At 41.9% G+C, this 23,593-nt stretch overlaps 1 protein-coding gene across 2 annotated transcripts in view; it reads left to right on the top strand.

Annotated features, from left to right (window-relative positions):
• Positions 1-18,916, top strand: part of TAF1A (TATA-box binding protein associated factor, RNA polymerase I subunit A) — a 26,081-nt gene extending 7,165 nt beyond the window's left edge. For both annotated transcript variants that reach the window (XM_019549511.1, XM_019549512.1), the window contains 6 exons: positions 2,767-2,894; positions 5,380-5,538; positions 12,715-12,781; positions 14,584-14,707; positions 17,098-17,258; positions 18,731-18,916. In XM_019549511.1, coding sequence (XP_019405056.1) covers positions 2,767-2,894; positions 5,380-5,538; positions 12,715-12,781; positions 14,584-14,707; positions 17,098-17,258; positions 18,731-18,873 — 782 coding nt within the window. In that variant the 3' untranslated portion in view covers positions 18,874-18,916. The remainder of the gene's footprint in view (positions 1-2,766; positions 2,895-5,379; positions 5,539-12,714; positions 12,782-14,583; positions 14,708-17,097; positions 17,259-18,730) is intronic.
• Positions 18,917-23,593: the final 4,677 nt, after the last annotated feature.

The following is a 23,593-nucleotide window of genomic DNA, read 5'->3' as shown; positions in this document are numbered from 1 at the left end:
TTATCCCAATTATGTCATAATTCTTTGCATTGAGCAGGAGGACGAGCTCCTCCTGCTTGTTACCCAGGCTCCTGGCATTAGTGTACAGGCAGGCAGGGGTGGGCTCCCTTAAGTGCCTTGGTCTGCTGGCTTTGCAAGGGTCGCTCAGCGGGCCAGCAGTGGCAGTAGTCCCCCCCATCCCCCAGCAGGCTTAGTTTAAAGCCTGGTGGGCAGGTCAGCCAGTCTGGCTGAGAAGAGCCTCCTCCCCTGGGGAGAGAGGTGGAGGCCATCTCTTCCCAGCAGCTCGCTTGATGAAGATTCTTTTGTGATACTACTGCCCTCTCTAGTTACTGCCTTATCTCCAATTTCAGGGGAAGCCTGAGAGAGATGGTGCTGCTTCATTCTGAGTTCCTTGACCCATTTCACTCTGGCTTTAGATCTAAGACAGTGGTTTTCAACGTATTGTCAATGGACCCCTAGCAGTCCGCAGATTTGTCTAAAGAGTTTGCAAAAGATGATTGTGATCAGTCAAAAGTATATGAATACCCACACTTACCATTCAAAGTGGTCTGCACCTCCATTTGAAATTTCCAAAGGGGTCTGCTCCTCTGTTCAAAATTTTTTAGGGATTTGCAAATGAAAAAAAGTTTGAATACCACTCATTTTGGTTGATGCTTGTAATATCTACCCTATCTAGATTATTTATGTCTGACGATCAGTTGGGCCAAAATGATCCCAAAGAATAATCAACTTCTGACATTCTGGTTGAGATTGTACTTTCCTTTGACCTTAGAGTAAAAAATCAGTACTCTTTGAAAGGTCCTTTTTTTCCTGTAAGTGAATGGTGCTTTCTATACATGTGGAATGCCTTTTTACCATCTCTTACAAAGTGGGGTGAGGAAAAAGTAAGATTCTTCAGGTTGCAAAAGCATCAGAATATAGAAAGTTCTGTCATAGTTATGTTGACCCCAGACAGTATGTCCCCTTTGCTTTCTTAGTTGTGTAGTCAACATTGTATTTTGAAACAGAGCAAGATGGTTGGTTTCATTTTAGTTTCTGCTGCTTTATTGTAGAGAGAGTTTTATAACAAGGATGCATCTTTTTCTTTTTATCAAGAGAGTTTATCCACTAGTGGTTGGAGGTGGTTTTGGATCTATGGCAATTAATAGAATTATGCAGGGTACCAGGTTGACCAAAAGTATCTGTGCTTGGGGCAGGTATTTGCCTTCTTTAAAGGCAAGAATACCTGTGGGAAGTCCATACCCAAGATCTCCAGCCAGGACTACTTTAAATATACTCCCCATGCAGCTGTTCGTGAAGACTACTCACTATCTTCAACTTGGGCACTCTGCTTGTCTGCCAGTGTGCTTGTGGAGTTATCTGCTAAGAGCACCGTCCACCTATTTTTTATTAGCTGTCCTGGATCTCGCTGCTTCTGAGATAAACACTTATGTTGACTTTGATCTACAAAGTGCAGTGCTGCGTGTGTCTTGGCTCTTTGAGAGACCACTTGTTATGTACTGCTATGTGAGTTGAGATTAGTTGTGACATCCAGCCAGACTTCCTAGATTTAAATGAGGGTGGGAGCATGGAGGCACTGAATACTGTTCAGTAGCAAGTCAGTGACTCTGGAATTCCTTTCCCTTGAGGATGATGGGGATGCGGGGGGGAGGTGGAGAGTTGCCCTGGGATCCCGTTAGATATACAATGTAAAAGGTCACTTGTGGCATTTATTTAAACTTCTGCAAGAAAATTATATATCATTTAAGCAATATTAATATAAAAGTGATGTAAGACAAATTTAGGAACCGTCCTTATTTTAAAAAGCCATTTAAAACAAATTGTCAAACTACCTTATGAGGCTGACCTACCGTAATTCCTCTGACATCCCTGATTCAGATTTTTACCTTAGTGGAAATTATTGTATTATCTATGACAACTTTGTTGTGAACAAAATGCAATATTGCTTATTTAGACTTTTACCATTGTGCAACATAAAAGTACCTGTCTCAAGTTCTTGGGTATCCTTAGAAGTAGGCATGACATATGCTCCAAGCATGTAAGCTGGCATAGGTAGGAGTTTCTAAGGTCCTAGTGAAGAATGATTACTCAGGCAAATTCTGCTTAGAAAATGGGCATGAACGTATAGTCTCTTCATGTCAGCTGCCTTCCCCATGTGGTTTTATTGTAAATTCTTAATTTTGAGTTCCATACCTATAGCAACTTGATATGACTAGCTTTGTTCTTCATAGATGGATGTGCATTGATTTCCATTTGTTTTTATTTCCCCTCTCTGCACTAACAAAATAAAGAGCTCTTAAACTGTTCACAGTTAAATGACTACATAAATCAAGATTCAGACCTGAATTGATTAACTTGTTAATTCCCATGTAGAACACCAAAAATAGAAACCATTTCTAATCTCCACAGTTAGTGCAAAATAATATATTTAGCTCATTCTCTAATGATTCATTTATCAATTGGTGAATTAAGGAAATGAGGTAAGATGGTTGTCATTTTTCAGTTAAGATCTAATTATCTTGAGCTAAGTCAAGTGGGTGTGTTTAGTATTTTTTCCTCATCCACACTGTTTCTACAAATGAACAACTTCCCTTTCATCCTTTGTTCTCACTGATCTGCAACCTCTACCGTTGAGGAACTTGCACTTGACTTATCTCTGAAGCGATTTGTCTTTGTCCTGCCTTCATGAGACTGCCTCTTACATGTAGTACTCCATCAGTGTCCCATTTAACTGACAAAATAAAACTAATTTTTATCTTTTGGCAGATGAAGAAAATTTTACAGACTCCTCTGAACAAGAAATGCACAACTTTTTTCGGCAAGCAGCAGTGAATCTTAAGGAGATAATTAAAATACCTGGAGTTTGGGATCCTTTCGTGGTGTGCTATGTGGATGTAAGAGGACATATTTACATGTGTATTCTTAAATAGTTGCCTTCGGTATATCAGAGCAAAATATATTCTGGTATTCGACTATTTGAAGTTCTGTTATAATTAGAGTGTTATCACTCAGTACATTTTTATAAAAATCTAGTGTTCTCTGGTCTCCTCTACTTATGTAATTGATTAAACTAATTTTTACTTTCCATTGCAATGTAGGGCCAATGTAAAGTGCATGCACAGGATCATTTAATTTCATTTGATGAACAGATTGCACAATCTTTGTTCATGATAATGATACGAGAATTAAGAGCATGACTTGATTTCTACTCCCCCATCTGTGTGCAAAAATGGAACAATCCCCTTTTAATTGTCAAAGGGTAGGCACCCTTTTCTGGCCATGGGCTGGAATGACCTACTCCAGGTTGGAGATGGACAGACACTAAGACCTTACTGCCACTATCATTTGTCTCCCTGGCAGCACAAGGAGAAGGTCTCGTGCCAAATGCCACCAAAGTCCTATTTCTGCAGGACAGCTCCAAAGGTTTTGCAGGCTAGATCCAACCCATGGGCCATAGGTTGCTGATCCATGCTGTAATGGATCCCTGTATTAGGGAAAAAAAAGGGGATTCCTCAAAGTCTCTTTTCTGTTTACAAACTTTAAATATAGACCTAACCTTAACATATCTCTTAGAGTATTTTACTTATCATAAATGGAGGTTGCTAGTCTGCCCTGTGGTATTTTACCTGCTTCTGGAATCTCATTAGGAGGACTAACCTAGGGAGGCAGAGCAGTCCTGTTCATTGAAAGGAAATACTGGAACAGTAACAGCAACTTTTTAATATGTTAATATTGAGTTGCCTGTTTAAAGAATTTTTAGTGGTCTTTTAATGATTTCTGCATATTAATAATTTTCCTTGTATATAGCGGGAAGTAAATTGCATGTAACAGCAGCACTATTAATGGACATTAGACTTGTACAGAAACATGCTAACATATTTCTGTTTTAGTCAGGAAATACCTGATGATGCTGGGTACACAGTATTGTTTACTGCAAAATAATCAAGAATTTGGTGCATCATAAATTCTAAAATGCTTCACTATGTTTTTCCTCAGTTTTCTTTGGGCCCTATTCCATGGATTAACAAAATACTCCAATTCTTATTTGTTGATTCTAGTAGGATTTGGCCTTAGACTTTTAGAGATACAAAAACATCTGAGGGTGAGGTGGTTTGGAAGCAAACAAAATTTATACTTAGAGATGGCCTCTTCACAAAGAAGTTTGCAGCTTCACCTTTTATACTTTCATAATAGGGGACATCGATGTCCACTGTTATTACGGTTGTTAGGAACTTTCATAAATACTAACATTAGGAAACAAGTATGGAATTCCTCAAAGTCCCTCTTCTATTTACAGGTCTTAAAGTTTAAGACTGATATCAAACTCATGTGTACCCATAGGCTGCAAGGCTGCTTCTGGGGCAGATCTGAACCTAGCAGGTCATGTAGATTAACACAGTGGTTGTCAGCCAGGGATATGTGTACCCCTATGGGGTACTTAAAAAGATCATACTGGTGGGCATGTGTCTGCGTCCCCCATAGTGTGCGTGGGGCACTGGTGGTTGCTGTGGTGCGCTGGGCTTTGCACGCTGCTGCAGCTGCCCCAGGAGCAGTACAACACCATGTGCTTGCTGCTGCTGGGCTGTACTGCACCCCGTGCCCACCTGGCAGTGGAATGCAGGTGCCATCACACTGTTCCTGGGGTAGCTGTAGCAGCATGCAAAGCCCAGTGCGCAGTGGCAGCCACCTCCATCCCACGCACAGATCGGGGGGGGGACACATGCCCTCTAGGCCTCCACTGGGGTGCGCAGAGTGGTGGGAGCCCGCCCCCCATGCCCCTAGATGAACCTCCTGGGCTCCATTTGTCCCATGACCCAGCCTGGTTGGGCCCCATTCACTCCAGCCCGTGCCCCTATCTGTGCCCCACTCCTGCCCTCACCCTGGGGGCCTCAATCTGTGCCCTGCTCCCCCCAGCCTTTTCCCTTCCGCCACAGACTTACCTGCTGGCGGGGATACATGCATACATGTCTACTGAGCCCCCTCCCCCCCAAATAATTTTAAGATAAAGGGGTACATGAGCTGAAACTTTGAGATAGAAGGGGCACACTTGTTAAAAAAAGGTTGAAAACCCCTGAATTAACACAACTGCCTCGCAGTCCCCATTGTCCCCTCCCCCATCCTCCCTGCTGCCAACATATGTCCCCTGCAGGACTCTAGCTAAGAATTTGGTGGCAGGTTCAGCCTTGTTCCTGAATTCCCAGCCCCTCTGGGAGCCCTGTGGATGGGATGAATTGGCTTTGTGGGTCTTATTTGACACTATGACTTAAGGATATGCTATTTTGTATAATAATAGCAACAATTTTAAATAATAGCAGTTGTAAATATTTGGTTATTTATGTGATAAACACCAGCAATATGATCATCTCATCTTTTCCATAGCTGTTGGAATTTTATGGAGATTATGATGAAGCCCGGGAAGTCTTAACTGAATATGCCTACAACTCCAAGTTTCCTCCCAATCCCAATGCTCATGTGTACCTCTATCATTTCCTAAAGAGACAGGGTGAATCCAAAAAATCACTGGTATCTGTTCTCAAGGTAAGTGATTAAGGCGACTTAAATTTGTTAAATTTGGTGGCTGAATTAGAAGACTATAAATTAAAAAAAAGTTTTATTTTTTTTTTTAAAGATTTGTGTTTTACACTAATGACTTGTCTCAGCTGTTACACATCATGTTTAAACAACTTGATTTTGGACAGAAGGATAAGGTTCTACAGTCAAAATATTGTAAACCAACTTTATCACCTCCTCATATCATTTGGCAAATGATGTGAACATTTTAAAATACCATACTTACTCAAATCCAAGACGAGGTTTCCCCCCAATCAGCATAGGGGAAAGAGCCCTGAGTTTTCGATTTTGCATACAAAGCATGGGGGGAGGGCACTGCAGCTCTGACTCTGGCTCTGAGCCCACACTGGGGCCAGAGTCATACCCACAGCAGCCACCCCCTCCCCTTACTGTCAGGCACAACTTGGCTCTGGCTTGGGCTGGGTTCCCTCCCAGGCATAGAGAACATGGAAACTCCTGTTGCCTGCCTGACCAGTCAGCAGCATGGACACTGCTGCATGGCCCATCAGGGCTGCTCTTTCACATGCTGTGTTCTGGGAGGAAACAGTCCAAGCAGCATCTGACACTAAGTGTGTGTATATGGAAGGGGTGGGGGTTGGAGAGGGGAAGGGGTAGAGACTGTATGGAGAGCTGGGGGGTGGGCAGAGACTTTGAAGAGTGGTAGGAGGGAAAAGGCAGAGATTGGGGGTAGTGGCAGGGAGGGGCAGAGACTATATGGGGAGCTGGGAGTGGGGAGAAGCCAGTGGTAGGAGGGCAGGAAGGCTAGGTGGGGGCAGAGGGCAAGGGGGCCCCTGACCCTCCCACTCCCACTCCTCAGCCACCCAGTCCCCCCTAGCCACTGCTTTCTCTGCTGTAGCAGTTGGGGGTAGAGGGGGGAAATATAAGACAACCGTCCAATAATTATAATCTATACATGGAAAATTATAACAAATTTATCATTTTTACATGTATATAATATAATTATTTGTGTGGTGGGGTCATCTTATATTAGATTTGACTAAATGCAGTAAATCCTCAGATTCTGCCCCCCCCTCCCCCCCAGTGTATTACAGCTCAAGGTACATTTGCATTTACTCATACTTTCCGGAAATTTCTGCACGTAGCTGTTTTGGGAAAGGAGTTCTGGATGTTTCGTTTAATGTATTGTCGCAATACTCAATGCATTGGTGATGTGTAGGGTGTGCATGCGGGTGCACGTGCCCCTGCTGAGTGTGGCGGTGCACCCCCTGCAAAAAGGCGCCGCCAGCGGTGTCTGTGGGTGGTTGGCAACCACTGTGGCAGCTCTCCACTTGCCTCCACCATGCTTCCACCACCAACAGTGCCGCTGCCTACAGCAGCTTGCTATGTCCCCCCAGCCTTCAGGGGCACACAGCTTTCATGCATTGATGTACGTCTGTTTGGCAGTATCTTTTATTGTAGCATTTATATAGCTGGAAAAGTGTTAGACAAGCTTTTGGGCACACAATTCCGTCCTAAGATATGGAAAGAAGCAGATACAGGCTAGGCTAAGCTAAATGCTAGGTAAAACAATGTTCTTTGCTTAACTATTACGTAATTTGAAGGCAGCTGCTTAGAAAAGGGGAAGAGGGCAGTAAACCTGCAAAACAGCAAAGAAGAGGTATCGGAAGTAGATACAAACAAAGTAGAAGGCAGTTGAAATGGATAAAGCCAATTATGTAAAACAAGGGTGTCAAATATATGGTCCGCAAGTCAGATTTGGCCCATGGAGCTGCTCCTTTTAGCCTGCTGCGCTGTCTAATAGGCCAGGGAATGTGTGGGTGTGGCTATTGGTTGCTGCAGAATCCAGGGCATTGGGACCGTGATGGATATAGCTCTCAGCAGCAGGGCCCACATATGTCCGCCATGGTTAGCAGCTGAAGTTACCATGATTGCTGCAACTGCAGGTGCCACCATTAGCCTGTGGATCTGGCCCACCAAGGAGCTCCATAGTTTGGATCCCAACCAGGGCACAGGGTGAGTTTGACACGCTGGTGTAAAAGAATAAAACTATTCAAAATGGAGGAGTCATAACCTGGACGTCTCTCAGAAGCACTGTAAGATCTGATGTGGTCAGGCTTTTTCCGGGCAAGGTTAAGTTTAAGGGAATTGTTTTATCATTTACTATGTTATTTTAACATTTTATCTCTTTGTATGACGTATTTTGTTCTTACTGCAGTTCATTCTGAACCGTCTTTGGAAAGGACAGTACAGAAATCAAATAAACAGTTGTTTGTGGGCCCCAGAGGTTAGCAGAAGGGGGCAGGTAAATTCTCCCAAACTGGTTCAATAAAAGATAGTCTCATACAAATGTTACTTTTCACGTGTTTTCTGAACCATCACTACTACAGCAATGCTGTGACCCTACTGCAATCATGGCTTGCAATTATTCAAGCTGTCTGCATAGTTACAAATTTGGTTTTCAGGAGTTCAGCTTTTAAAATTACTTTTATGTGTACCATCTAACATTCTTGGGGGTTACCCCCACATTTAAGTATGTAATTTATTTTCTGAAAGGTAGAGTACCTGCTATTGTACATTCAGAGTAGTTGGGAAAAGGAAATCAATATATTTCTAGTAGTGTCTGCATCTGCATACTAATGTGAAGCAATAAACTCCAGAAGTTATTGGTCCAGAGTTTATTGCTCTGGGCGTGCCATTTGCACTTGAGCCTGAGGCCGCAGCATGCTGAGCTGAGTCAGAGCAAGCCTTGCTGGCAGGAGGCCCTGGCTCAGGCCTGGGGATGCCCCCCCCAGACTCCAGGTGCTGTGAAGGGGTTGGCTGGGGCAGAAGAGTGCTTCAGTGCCCCAGCCAGCTGGAGCAGTGTCCACATGTATGCTGCTGCAGAGTAAAAAACAAACAAACAAGTACTATCTTGCTGCAGAGTGAATTAGCTTACTCCAGGCTAATAGGGGTGTATGTGTAGATGCACATTTACTGCACAGCTAATTAGTTTACTGTGCAGCAAACATCTCATCTAGACGTGCCTATAGTATTCTAAGTAGGACTGAAAAAGTCATCAGTTTTTCTTTTCAAGGCAACTGAGAATGAAAACTAGGTATCTGTTTGGAAGCAGGAAAGGAATATTGTGTGCAGGTGCTGACAGTCAACAAGTTCTACATGTACAATTTTTTCTGTTTGTTTGCATATTTTATAGATTGCCTTACTTTTAGGCTCTAGTCCAGCAAAGCGCTTCAGTTTGTGTGTGAGGATAAGGGTGTGGTTAAGTGCTTTGTTGCATTGGAGCCTTATTCTGAGAATATAAATATCTTTTTTTGCTGTCCGGAGAACTGTCCTCTTCCTTGTTTGCTTTCTCTCCCATTTCATGCCTTCATATCGAATTCAGTAAGTCTAACTTATACTAGTGGTTTTCAACTTTTTTTTTAGACTCAAGGCATCCATCTATATCTTTTCTGAATTTAGTGGTACACTGACTGAAGACCATTGTGATAGAGGAACACAAAAGAAACAGCTTTGCTTTTTTTTAACTAGTTTAGATTTCAAGTTAGTTGTGTTTCTTAATGAAAATACATTTTCAAATTACATTTTAATATTTTTAGAAAAGGATTATTACCTAAAAATTGCTTTTAAAATGAATTGTGCAGAGCAAGCCTGGGCTGCTCTGCTTCTTCCCAGCTTCCCTTACAAATCAAGTCTTCCTGTCTCTCTTGTGTTTGGCCTAGGCAAAGCCATAGCACAGCACAGCTCTGTAGATCAGTCTTGGACACTGTCCAGGTTTGCCTCCATAGGCTGGAGGAGCAGTTGTCACTCTGGTGGGAACAGTCCTTGTAATAGATGTCAGCAAGGCCTAATGGGGCAACCACTAGATTCCACCTTTTTTGGTGGTGGGGGGGAGTTGTTTTGTTTTTAAACTTAACTTTGTGAACAGCTTAACTTTGAGACCTGCCTGTGGAATGCACATGCCCCTCATTGCGTTTTGCAGCTGGTCAAACTGCAAAGCAGGGAGTGTTCTTGATCCTGCTTTCTAGTTCACATGTCCTGGCACAGGGAGGTCATCAGACTAGTGCCCTGCTCCCTGACAAACATTCTCATCCCCTCCCTATCCCACCCATGCTCCTGTCTGTTCTGCTGTGTATGTGTGTGTACTTAGGCCAGTGTTTCTCAACTAGGGTGCTTTGGGGTGCCCATGATATCCTTTGAAGCATGTCCCAGTATGAGGAGATAAGCAAGGTGCAAGGAGATAAGCAGATAAGCTAAGTAAATAAGCATAGGGTCAGGCTTGTCCCTTATCCCCACTCCCTGGTCCCATTGTAATATGAACAGTAGTTTTTGAAAGTAGGTTCTTCAATTCACAAGTGATGGAGGGGTGCTTTGAGTCCAAACGGGTTGAGAACCACTGATCTAGGTGGTCCCAGGTATCCTGAGGAAGACTTCTGTGGCTCTTTGCACCCTAGGTTGTGACTGCATAAAAGGCAGCCTGTCAAAAAGTTGCATTCTTTAAATAAATAAATAAATAAATAATGTCTTCCTTTACAACAAAAAGAGTGGCAGAATGGAAACATGGAACAAATTCCTGCAGTCTGATTTCCTCTGCATGGTGTGAGCTGCTTGTCTGCGCTCTTGCTGCAGTCACTTCCACTTCTGTTCCCACATGCATGTTTTTGCATGTACCGCCTAAAAACCCACGGCAGTTTTACCAGGTGGCAGTAGCATCTGCTGCCACCATCGCTGGGTATAACTGCCCTACATGCCTCAGTTCTTAGGAGGCACATTGGAGCTAAACCAGGAAGGGCTGCAACAGAAGCAGTGCATCTGCTTGCATAATATAATACAGGCAAACTGCACCTTTCTTCTGCAGCTGCTTCTCAGTTCAATTGCAGCATGCCTCCTGAAAACAGGTGTGCAGGGCTGTTTCACCCTGCGGTGGCAGTGTCATGGCATTCCTGTCAGGTTCTCGGGACACCCTGGTTGAGAACTACCTGTATTTCATATAGTCTGTAACCATGAGCCCTTGTATGCTGCCTTATTTTAGTCCTACATACTGTCTATACCTCTGGATAACCTCACAGCACAACTTACTTAAAAAAACTAGGTAATTCTCTTATTTTCAGTCTTCAGTTTATACCGGTTGTTAAGGAAGAGGTTGTCTACAAGAGATTTGTAGGACAGAAATGCAAAAATGTGTTGTTTAGTTTTAACTTTTTAAAGAGAGCAAATGTAGTTTTTTTTCCCACGTATTGACTAATGACTCTGCCTAGTATTTAGCATATGTCTTATGTTTTCACTGAACTTTGGGGCTAAGCTAGGATAAATTATCCTTTTAACACTGTCCATTGGTAGTTCTCTGCACTAAGCTAACTGAATTCTCTTTGGGCTATATTTTAAATTGATTAACCCTTTGCTTTGTCTGTTTTTCAGTAACTTTTTGCTCATCAACCCTTACAATCATTTTAGCCACCTGATGGCAGCAAAACACCCTTATTAAAGCAGATTTTATTTAACCGCAGCTTCTTTGGTTTATGTATGGTAATTTGTAACTTTTATGCACCAAACATTCTTAAATACATCTCCATCTTCACTATATCATTGTAGTTTCCTCTTATCCAAGAGTCTAGGATTAATTAGCATTCTTATACATTAACTTCTTTTTACAAGTTAAATGCAAAGCAATGGGATGAGTTTTCCTAAGTAGAAAGATTTTTCTGTGGCATAATTGGAGAAAAATTACTATATGGTAACCAGGAAGGCTCTTTATTTTTTCAATATATAGGTGAAATATTTTACAGTTTATATCGTTTGAAAATTTTACCAGTAGTGCATGCATATGCAACATACATACCACAATATTTACAATGCACTTAGTGTTTAAAAATCTATTTGTCTCAGTTATTTTAAAAAAGGTATATTCACATTTTACAGATGGGCAAGTAAGCACAGAGGTGAAATCCTGGATCTGTTGCTGTCTGTGGCACAATGCCATGAGTTCATCCAGAACTTAATTAACTTAAGGGCTCACAGTCAGTATGACTCGTTTCTACAGCTTAAACAGGTTGCTCTTTCCAATTTCCTGCTCTAACTGTTAGATGATGCGACCACCTCTTATTCATAATGCCCCTGATGTAGAACCACTGTATAACTAAGTGATGGCTCGGTAAAGTGAAGTTACTAGTCCAGAGTCCTATATGTAGTCAGTGGCCATTCTGTGGGCTTTGTTATATGCTCTGAAAGTCATGTATGTTCACTAGGTTTTCAAGGTGTTGAGGGCCATGAAATTAGCTAACAGAGTGGGTACTATGTATTACAATGAAGTACAATACTTGGATTATTTCCACATACTATTTTTTTTTTTAACAAAACACTACATTTTTCTGTAGTCTGATTTGAATATGGGCTAGGCAAAAAATATACCATTTAAAGTCACCAGTTGGATAAGCAGGCAATGCATCTAGTTCTCTCCCAGATCGTTGGATAATTATCCTTTTTGGTTCTAATAAATGTCTTCACTCCAGGGCTTTAGAAAAATACTGCTTTGCCTCTGCTTGGCTCCATTTGTTGTGTCAACTCAATAATACATGGTCACTGATTGTTAATGAATCTTGCAGTATATGTTCTAAGGAAAATCTGACTTGGACAGTTCTCATGGAAAAAGCTGTGTGGCGCTTATAGCGTTAAGGAGACCTGAAGGAAGGGCACAACAAATGGAAATAATGAATACTAACAGCTATGTTGTGCCTGCCCTTTTTTGGTTGTACGTAAGGAGGTACAGGTACGAGGAACACATTTTGTACTTAGCTGTGGGTGCAGTTTCCAAGTCCACTGTTGCCCTTGCGTAAACTGTTTTACTTAGAAACTCCAAAGAGACACGGGTAGCAGAAAATGGGGACTTTAGCCCAGCTCCCATTGTGCCAGTCTGTGGAATTATGTTTCTCCCAAAGGAGTACACTATGTTCAAGGGTGTATGGGATTCTCCTTGGACTGCTTCTGGTTTGTTCTTGCAGAGGGTGCCATGCTTATCTGAACTACCATTATAGGAAGTGTCCCTAAGTATTAATTGTTTGTTGTTTTGTATGAATAAATTAAAGCACCCAGTCACTTAGAAATGTACATTACTAAAATCTTTGTAAAGTGTATGCGTCTCCTTGATAAATATTTCAAATTTTATAATGAAACTCTTTTCCTTTTCAGATTTTGCACAAGACTGTTCCCTCTCATGAACTAATGTTAGAATTTTATACCATGCTTACAAAATCAAGTAAGTCTTTTAATGTCCTTTTTCCTTTAAGTTTTATTTAAGTAAGGTGAAGGCATTCCTGAATACTTCCATTAGGTTCTTCCTTTGTAAATAATTCAGGGGTGGTGCTATGTTGCTTTTCTTTTTAATTGTTTCTTTTTTTAATTTTGAGGTCAGAAGAGAATAGAAGATTTAGAGGGAGATGTATTTATATTGAATGTCTTCACAAAGTTTTGAAACATCTGGAGACTTGACTGGCACTTACTGTCATAGGACACAGGCCCCATGGCCAGCGTCTCAATAATGACTAGAAATTTGGGTGTCTGTTTTTGTAGAGGGGTCTCTAATTTATCAGGAATACTTCATTTACTGTACTCTGTATTTATACAGTCTGTATTGCACACATCAGAGAACAGAATACACATTTCCCCGAAATGGCTTTTGCCTTTCAAGCTACCTGAACATGGTCTCCCAAATCTAGCACAAGTCACTTGCAGTTAAAGTCAAATTCTTTCTTGACTTGATTCTCCCAGATGCAGTCCATGACAACAGGCAGGTAGATGGTTGAGGGCTTTTTAATTCTAAGTTGCTTTTCTCCTCCTCTTCCTCCTCTCTTCCTGCCTCAGCTTTGTTTATACTTTCTCTTGAAACGGAGATGTCTCGTTTATTGTCATACAAATGGCAGGTTTGGAAAAATCCATTTATCTGATTTTGTATCAATCAGAGTTTGATCAGAACTGCTGTTCTGATAACTTAGTAGTCTTGCTTAAAAATTGACAGCTGGCTATTGCATAGCACTGAAGAAGGAATTCCTGTCTCATCATCACACCTAGGATGACTAATTAAGGAACTAAGCAAAGACATTGCTCCTTATTGAACTAAGTAAATCAAGGACCTAATCCCCCGCAGTTTGGAGCACTCTCAAGGACAGTCTAGACCTGAAGGGAGGCAGTAGAGTGCTAGATGTTGAGGGTATAATGCACTCTGTACAAGGTGATTGTCATCAAGCAGATGGGACCATACGGTCAAAGATTTTGTTGAGTGCTGAAACTCACTGATTTCATTGGGACTGGGATGAGGGTTTACTAGATACAGAGTAGAAAGATTTGCACTTTCAAGTTGGTGGGCTGTGGGATCTCCCTCTCTGCTAAGATTTATTTACATGCTGTTGTATATACATGTACTGTAAGAGGAGAACATGGTTTTCTCAATAGCGTGTTCTTTTTAAATGGCACAAGTAAGATTAACATTGCAGCCAGAGGGCTAGTGTGGCTATAAGGGAAAAATGTTGTTCTGCATAAACAGTCATAATTGTTGGTTGACTACTTCGATTAGCCTGAAAGTCCTAAAAGAAAACTTTGTGGCCTGTAAGGGAGATTTTTTTTAATGGACTTGTATTTCTATGTCTCTGGCTTTGCCGAGACTTGAAACAACCGAGATGCAGTGTATTCATTATACCAGGGAGAGCTAGAGGAACTTTGGTAACAGCCTCTGCTGACACCTGGTCATTATTGTGGCCATCATTGAGGCAGTTATTGTAAGGTGTGTGAACCTGTTTCTGCTGGACGGCTTGTTCTGTAGTCTCTTGAGTCAGCAGTCCTTGACAGGTTTAAAGTAAGAACAAATTGCTGACCCATGCAGCATAATCTCTGCTCTGAAAACTAGGCACATCTTTCCTTGCCTATTAGGAGTTGGAGGGAGAATTAAGCTTAGAATTGGCAACAGAGCATCACACTGGCCAGTGAAATGAAAGCTAATTAGATCTTCCTTGCTGCTTGCTGTACTCATGAAGTTAGGACTGATCTTTTTTTTCCTCCTTGCAGAAAAAAGAAAAAAACGTCGATTGGGGCTGGAGGTTATTTTTGAAGTTCTGGATTTTGCTGGCTGGAAGGAAAATGTAAAGGCTTGGAGTTGTTTAGCAGAACAGATTAAACAGATCCTGGAGAAGTAAGTCCAGTAACCCCTTTGCTAACCTTTGCTATAGTTGAATTAAGGCAATTGAAAGTTGTCAGCTAGACCAATGTGGAAATGTCCTTTAATTTCTGTCCTTTAACAAAATTGTCATTGAGAAGACAGACCCTCAGTTCAGTGGCTGTGCTCAGCTAGCCTCAAGCCTTTAGAACTTTCTTTTTAAAGAATGTTTAAAGAAATATTTATGATAGTCTACTGTAGTAGCAGGCCACAGAAGTATCACCTGAAAGACACAGCTTTTGAAACCTGTAAAACATTGTATTCTTTTAAATGTGCTGATTGTTGGTTGGGTTAGACATTTCCCTCTGACTATCCCAGAGGACAGTTGACTACAACTCCAGAGGGACCTGTCTCCATGGTATTCAGCCCCATGGCCAAGAGGTCACTGTGGTGAGCAGATTTCAAGAGAGTAGTGAATGGAATCAATCAAATAAGGTGATTCTGCTCTCTTTGCTACTGTACCAAGGGCAAGCCACATAATTCTAGAGGTGCACCAATATATCAGTCTATATCGCATCGGCACTGATAAAGGAAGGTTAACATTATCGGCAATTGGCTTTTTGGTTGATGTGGTTGGTAATATCACTAATGCCCCACACATGCATACAATCAGGAACACAGCCTGGCAGCTTGGAGAGCAGCGTCTGGCTAGTAAGTCTGTGGAGGGGAAAGGGGGTGGCTGGAAGACATCAAGGCCCCCACAGTAAAAAAAAAAATGGGGCTGGGGCTGGGCCTGGGGCAGGCGCTGCCCAGCCATGGTGGGGCATGGTGTGGAGCCTCTGTGGGGGGAGTGGGGAGTGGCTCCCACTGCTGTGTGCATGACTGGGGGGGCATGTGCCCCCTTGATCTGTGCACGGGTTGAGTGTGGGCTGCCACTGCACACTTGGGGCTAGAGGCTGCACCAGGTTCTTCTGATTTGGGGGGTGGGGCTGGGCCTGGGTTGTGTTTGGAGCAGGCAGCAGCAGCTCTGGGAAGGGAGCTACAGGGGGGGATATGGTGAATTTTGGGGTGACTGTAGGCCCTCGGTAGCTCCCTTTCCCAGCACCACCGCCTCCCAGCCTGAGCACAGCCCTGGCCCAGCCCCTGCTGGGAAGAGCCTGGTGCAGCCCTTGCCCTGAGTGAGCAGCCTGTTCTTGCCCTGCGCACAGATCCAAAGGGCGTATGCCCCTTAGGCTTCCCCTGGGGTGCACACAGCGGCAGGAACCACCCTCCTGACCCCTGGACAAGCTTCTGGCTCTGCCCCATACCCTTCCCCTCCCTGGCTGTGCAGCATCTGCCCCAGCCCTACTCCCTCCCTCACTGTGGGGGGCCTCCAGATGCCATTTTCCAAGCTGTCAGGCTGCATATTGGCAGTCGGATTGGTATTGGCTGATAGGACTAGTCAGTAATTGGTCATCAGTATCAGCCCAAAAAATTGTTATTGGTGTACCCCTACATAATTCAATTATTCATGATTTTTACCAAGCTTGTCAACAGCTTCCTTTGATACAGCTTGTATTCTTTGTAGGTTTTTTAAAGGTGATTGCTAAATTCCACTTAAATACTATTTGAATAACAAAAGTTGTTTAGGATAGGGGTTAGGTCTTACTAAATAGAATTCCCAGTAAACTTAGTGCTTTTTTAGGAAAATTTGAATATTACATAGAAATGGTTAAAACAGCTTTTAGTGTTGACTAGTTTTGCCTTGAGAGATTAGTCAGCTTTGCTAGTCTCGTAGCATATAAGAAGCTTTGGTGTGGTTTTGATCCAGAAATAATCTGTTAAGACGTGTGCTGTCTTGGTGACTTGTGAAACCTATAAAAAGATTATCTTAGCCTGCTGGTTTCTTTTATGAACCAGCCACAGAAAATGTTGAAATGAATTAGGTGCCCACTTCTATTGGAAGATCACCTCCTTAGAGCAACTTTGTTTGTCAGTGTCTAATTAACTACTGCTGAAAAAATATCACTTGAATTCATCCCCTGTAACTTCAGTGTCTATTAACTTACAAATTCAAATTCAATACTAATACACAGTTTTTTTAAAGTGAACCAATGGGCAATCAAAATGGCACTTCTTACATAAAATATTTCATGTCAGGTAGGCTGTGCCAGCATGCACTTTAACTGCAGTTGAGCTGCACTTTAGATCATGAATTTTCTTAAGTGGCATGGCCAGCAAAGCAGAAGAGGTAACTGCAGGCAGCAGGATGTTGGCAGCTGTCAAACATGTAACATGAACATGCCATATCTTTGGTGTTCTTTTTGGGAATGTGTGAAATACATAGCACAGAGAATAATGCTTGCATGATTTAACTTTAAAAACAAATAAATCAACGCCTTCCCACTCTCTTTGAGATCAGCTGTAACTCATTTGTCTTTTTCCAGCTCTAACAAGCACCTTGACTGGGTAAAGGAGGAATGGAACTCCAGAAAGGACTGGTGGCCAGCCTTTCACTTCAGCCACTATTTGGCTAAAAGAAATTGGCAGGAAAATGAAAAACTTGCTTATGAAAAAGCATTGCTGGCTGGAATCTTATTAGGAAAAGGTAACGTTTAATTATTGTTCCTTTTCAGTGTATGAGAGAAATATTTTCTGGTTCAAGTTTTAATGGCAAGGTTTTTCTGATTTGTGTCCTGGAAGAAACTCTTTCCCATCACCTTAAAGAGGATGGCTTGATTATGTAGGCTTGAATTCAAGAAAATCTCTAGTGTTAGGTATTTTGCTTGTGAGATTCAGTTCATATCTTGCTGGTCTAACATCAGCAATAGTTCTAGCCTTTGCTTCAAGGAGTGTTTAGTATATATTATATTAAATGTTCACTATAGAAAATGCATCAACAGTCCTTGGAGAAAAGACTCATTTTTTTTACAACTTCCCTCTCCCAAGTGAATGCCCCAACAGCTAGACTGTAGTGTTGTACTGCTTCTCTTTGACCCAGTGAACTTTTAATACTTCTCTGCAAAATGAATCTGGTTCTGCTGGAGGTACTTAGAGTGTTCATAACTCCAAAGAGTCTAGGACAGTCTTCTAGAAGGTGGGAGATATAGGTTTGAATCCTTTCCAGTTGAAAAAGGAAATAAACCCAGATCTTCCATGTTCTGGGTCAGTGCTCCAATTGCTCATCTCTTGGGTGAAGGATTAGATTTTCCTGAAACACGTATATGTTTGCTTTGCACAGCTAAATAAACTCTTCTTTTGCTCTCTTACAATTTTAGGTCCTAATATACTGTATTTAACCAAGTCCAAGAGATTTTGAATTTAAAATAACCTTCCAATAACTAGATTGTGTAAATTAAAAATGATAAAATTGTTATAATTTTCCATGCATAGAATCTAATTATTGGAGGATAGTTTTAAATTTGGTTCCTTCCCACTGCTGTGGTTGGGAAAGCAGGGATAAGGGGATAAGACCCTGCCCCTTGCCCCCCAACCTGTGCCTGCCCCCCCTGCTACTTGTCTCCCTCCCTGTACCTGACTGCTCTCTGCCCGTGCCTGTGGCTAATCCCTTCCTGCTTTATATGCACCCACCACCTCTCCCTCTACTTTTCCCCTGCCAGTTACCCTCTGTGGTGGCTTTGGTTCCCCCCGCCCCAAACACAGGGTCTCCTCTGTGCCCCTCTTCTACTGCTGGAAGCCCCTCCTTGACTACATGAGCTACCCTGTTTCAGGGCAGGGAGCCATTCAGTTCTGACGTTAGCCCTGTTTTTTTCCCGTATGTTGACTGGGGGTGGAGCACATGGGAACCTATGTTTGGATTTGTATAAATATGGTATCTGGTGGATGTTACAAAAAAGTAAATTGTACAAATGCTCACATGTTTGTCATTGTAGCTTGAGTGATGTGAATGGCCTATCTGAGTCTAAAGGTTTTATCGATCCTTTCTGGGGTGGGTGATGATATACAACTTCTATACAAATAAAGGCATAATAGAAGTGTTCTGTCAGGGAATCATTTGCACTCAAACTATTTTTCAGGATAAATAGTGGATCTTATAATCTTGTTTATTTTTTGTTTCAGATTGCAAATACTATAAATACGTTTTGCACCAGGGCTGCAAAGCCAAGAAGAAAAGGTTTCAGACACTGAAGAAATTTGTGAAGAAACACAGTTCTGCATATTTGAGAATATCTGCCTGTTCAGATTCTTCCACACACCTTTGATTTTATTTATTTATTTTTAACAAGATGTATTTCAGGACTTCTTTAAAAAAAAAAAAAAAAAAAAAAAAAGAGGGTGCTAAATTAGTTTCCCAGTTTCTGAAAGGCAGATTGTGAATCTTCATTGCTACCTCAGGATTTGACTTTCTGTGCATTGCTAGCCAGTCTGTGGTTTGTATTTTTATTTATAAATACAAGGAACATACAGTACACCTTTTGATATAGGAATCTGCTTTTTTAACATTTGTATCTTGTTTGCTTGTGTCAGGTTTAATAAGCAAAGCTGCTGATTCCTTTTCAGAATCATTTAATAGCCAGTATACTTGTAAGTCACCAATGATCAAGAGCAGTTGGCTTAAATAAGAGCAGGAGCAAGGCCATAATAGTTTGGCCACAACTGGAGCGTTCTGTGACCATGTCTAAAATGTTCAGAGAACCCTGGATGTGATGGGAGGTGTGTACTCTGGCCTCTTAGCAGTCAGTTGAGCTTGGGTACACACGCAGTGAGCACGTCTACACGTTCATTAATATGCCATAATCTTAGCACGTTAAGTTCAGTTCCTGTAATAACAGGTATTAACTTAATGTGCCATAATCAGCACTACTGCACATTAACACAGATGAATGCTTTTGTGTGATGCTTAATGTGCATTGGACTAAAACTATTGTACATTGGCATGGTTTTTGCCAGCCGCACTAATGTGCTGTACAATTAGTCCAAGGCACATGAAGCATCTTGCGTAGATGTGCCCAGTGGAGACAAGTGGGGGGCTTGTTTCTTGGCATCGGTCCCAAGCTCAGCAGGGAAGCTATAGATGTGGCCTTAAATCCTATATTTCCAAATGTATCTTTCACCTCCTCTAACTTTTAAGACTGTTTGAGAAATACTTGGACAAATAAGCAAAACAAAATGTTGCTAGTTCACATTTTAGAAACTCTTCCCCTGGAGTCAGTTGGTAAAATATTGTAGGATGGAATGCAAAACACACTCAACTAGCTGCCGAACTGCTGGAGTGACTGAGTAGCAGACAGCTACCTAAAGTGTCTAGAAAATCAGGGTTGAGCCAAGAATGTGGAAGAAAACTGAGAAACCCTGACAATTTTCCATTGTGGAATATTTGTAGAATTAAAGTGCATTAGATGCAACTGTAGAGTTTGGCTTCCCCTCAACATGGTTGATATATGTAGCAAAAATAAAATAAATGTGATTTATTTCCCAGAACATAATCCTACAAATTGGCATGGACTGTGCAAACCTGCTACATTGCAGAAAATGGCTGCATGGTTGGAAAAGACTTACCAGTCACCACATTGCCTCAGCGGCTGGTGCAGTGGACCTAGGATTATGGACTTTTTTCCTCTTTGAGGAAATCCTCTTCACAGAGAGCAAGAAGTGCATCTGTATATGAATTCTCTTCTTAGCAGAAGAAACTTTTTAGGACCTGGTTGCCACTCTGGTCATGACAAGGTTGAAACTTAGAATATTGCTATTTTTGAGACCTAAGTGTTACTGTGTGTGGTCACAAAACACTTAAGTTTACAATTTGCAAATATTTAGGTATGTTTAAACTTAAGAAATTACTTATGTTTGTTATTAGAACTGCATTAGCAATTTGCAGTATATTTTTCCTATGTAACAGGGGGATACATAAACATTGAGGTGAAATGAAGTATCTCTTTACCAACATGATAAATGAACAAGGCTAGAACAGGGATGGCTAATCTGTGGCATGAGAGCCACGAGCGGTACAGGCAACCTCAGTGTGGTACATGGCAGGTCAGGGAAGGAAGGGGAAGGCAGTACAAAACAGAGCAGCAGATTTGGACAGGGGAAGGGGGCTGGAGTGGCACCCAAGGATGGCATGGGGCTTTTATTTATGGCATGCCTGCTAAAAGGTCTAGGTAGAAATATTAACTTCATTATGATTTTGGCTTGTGTCTCTGCATTTGTCTGTTTGCTACTATCTCTCCTGTTTGTCAAGCTGCTACCTTTGCTTTGTTTAGTCTCCATTAAAAACCTATTTTTTCAAAGTTTATAATAAATTAGCATTGTATAAAGGACATGTAAAGAACTACAACCATACTTCAGTGCTTCCATCTTCTAACCATCTGTCTGCTAAGCTGTAAATTCTCTGAGATTGGGAGGGCCTGTCTTTATTTTTGGCATTTTGATACAGTTCTGAGCACCAACCAAATAACGACGCACTAAATTTCTGAGCCGATTACTGATACCATGGTTCTACTTTTCTTCAATTGCTTTCCATAACAAGAACCACCTTTTCTTCATTTATTGTGTGCAACATAGTGGCAAACAGTAAGGTGTATTATGTTTGGGCGAGTTGCATTCAGACAGTACTCACATGGTTGTGATTTTTTTTTTTTCTTTTGGTCAAAAAAAAAAGTCTAAAAGTCTTTGAGGCAGTTGAGGCACAGATTTGTTTAATATGGTACTCTGATTTATTGTGTCCTCTCAGCACCCAATATTCACATTCTCTCTCCAGACTTGAATAAAGCCATTAGCCCTATTCAAAGAAGCAATGAGGAATGCTTGGTGTCTACAAGCTGAGGTATCGAGTAACTCGGTAGTTGCAATTTTCTACATGGCTGACTCTGTAGCATCTGAATTTGTTAATCTGGAACCAGCGTTCTTTTTGTAAGTGGATCTTGAAGAGATGGTCTTGAATTTAAATGCTCTTGCCCTTTAGAAGAAATGAGAAGTATTGGAGTGGGGTATCTTACTGAGACTAACACAATATTCAAACAAAAGCCACAGACAACTCTGTCAAGGGCCTCAGTTTTAGAAATGGCTTGTGCTTGCATCAGCAAATCAAGCAATTAGATGTCTAAATATTTGCACGCCTAGTTCACAGTGAATGCACAACTGAGAACAGTCATTGCAGTGATTTATAAAGAAAGAAGGTTAAGTCAAGACTTCACAGAACATTTAAACCTGCTCAAGGGGGTGGGGGTGGGGGGCAGGAGGGAGTTATTTCCTGGCAATGCTGAACCTTGCAGCTGTGCTCTTCCCAGTTTGCTGGAAGCCTAAACAAAGGAGGCACATTATAGGTAGTGCCTATGTGCTAATTCAATTAAAACTACAGGCTACTGCAACAAGTTGGTTACCAATTCAAATCTCCAAAATAAATAGTTTGCTGGAAAGGCTATAATTCTGTCAGTTCTCATCACAGCTCAGTTGTGTATCGCTGTCATCGTATGCTTCCATTTGTCATCTGTGCAGAAAAGAGCTCAGATAATTAGAAAATAACTTGTGCTCTTGCTCTGAAGTTCAAGCATGATCGTAGTGGGCAAGATTTCTGAGTGGCCATTCAATTCGTAAGGATTATAAGGTAGTTCTCTTCCCCTCCCCCCCCCGAATATTACCATACCAAATTTGATCAATAGCATGTCAAAGAGCAAAATATTTTCCGGATGAAACTGTGAGAAAGCTGGTGTGTGTTCTCTGTCTTTCTGTTCGCTGCTCTCAGCATACTGACATTTGAGACAAATCGCCAGAAAGCCCAGTGTGCACTGAACCTAGCACTTCTACAGTGAGTTTGAGAACTAGGCTTCTAAGGCTAAGTACAGACAGTCAAAAAAAAAAAAACCCTGGGGCAAAAAACCTGAGGCTGAATTGATTCAGTCTTTGCAGATTAGTCTAAACTGCAAAGATTGAACCAATAAGCAAATTAACAGACATTCACTTTTGATTCAGGAAATGCAGCCACATGCCTGCAGTAGCTCAAGCCAGAAGCCAGGGAGCATTGGAGCACAGCTCTGGTATGTAGCCAGAATGTGCTGTGCCCGTGTTTCCTCTTCCTGTTGCCCCCAAGGACCAGAATCACAACAGCAGGACCCTGCAGGGTTGCTTATCACTTCCTCTTCCTGCTTCCAGATATCTCTGGGATTTGTAGTACACAGTTTCAGGCTACACTAAGTAAGCAGGGCAGGGCAGCACAGCCCTGTACTTGGGGGAAGGGAAGTTTAACCCCCCCTCCCTAGCCCCAGACCCCAGCAAGGGTTTGCTGAGGGGGGCAGTTAGTGAGCTAGCCCTCACTGCTCCAGCTAGGGAGTAGAGTGGCAGTGCCAGCCCTGATCTCTGGAGCAGACAGCACAGCCCAGCTCAGTGCTACAAAATGCTGGGGATTGTGATTTAACTTGGAAGGGCTCTGGGCCCTTAACAGGAAGGGCTCTGGGACACAAGTTTCATAAACTGCTTTGACCTAAATCTGTTAAGTCTGGTACCACATTCAACCAGGTTTATCTTAAACCAGTTTTAGCCATTTTGAAACTCTTTTATGTGCACTGAACTTCTATTCTGTTACAGGTTTAAACCAGTCTCTGATCACTTAAACCAATTTCTGTAGCTTCTGTCCCTAGTACTATCTCCAAAGGCTGCTGTCTATTGGTTTACACCAGGAAGAAAAAAATATGGAAAACTCCAATGAGGTTTATGAATTATCTTGGTATAATCTAGGCTCACAGACTAACATGTATTAATCCTAAACATGTGGTGACTGCAGAAGATCACTACAGGGCATTAAGTTTATTTGGCTACATTATTGGTTCTTTTTTTTACCTTAATAAGTTCAGATTTCATAGAATCATAGAAGTAGGGTCGGAAGGGACCTTGTAGATCTTCAAGTCTGACCCCCCGCCTGGGTGGGAGAAAAAGACTGGACTCAAATGAGTCCAGCCAGGTAGTCATCAAGCCTCTTCTTAAAGA

This window comes from Crocodylus porosus, unplaced genomic scaffold, assembly GCF_001723895.1.
Source record: "Crocodylus porosus isolate Cpor-Errol unplaced genomic scaffold, CroPor_comp1, whole genome shotgun sequence".
NCBI classification, from domain to species: domain Eukaryota; kingdom Metazoa; phylum Chordata; order Crocodylia; family Crocodylidae; genus Crocodylus; species Crocodylus porosus.
The sequence above is the reverse complement of the archived record's forward strand: the minus strand, read 5'-3'. Positions and strand labels throughout refer to the sequence as shown.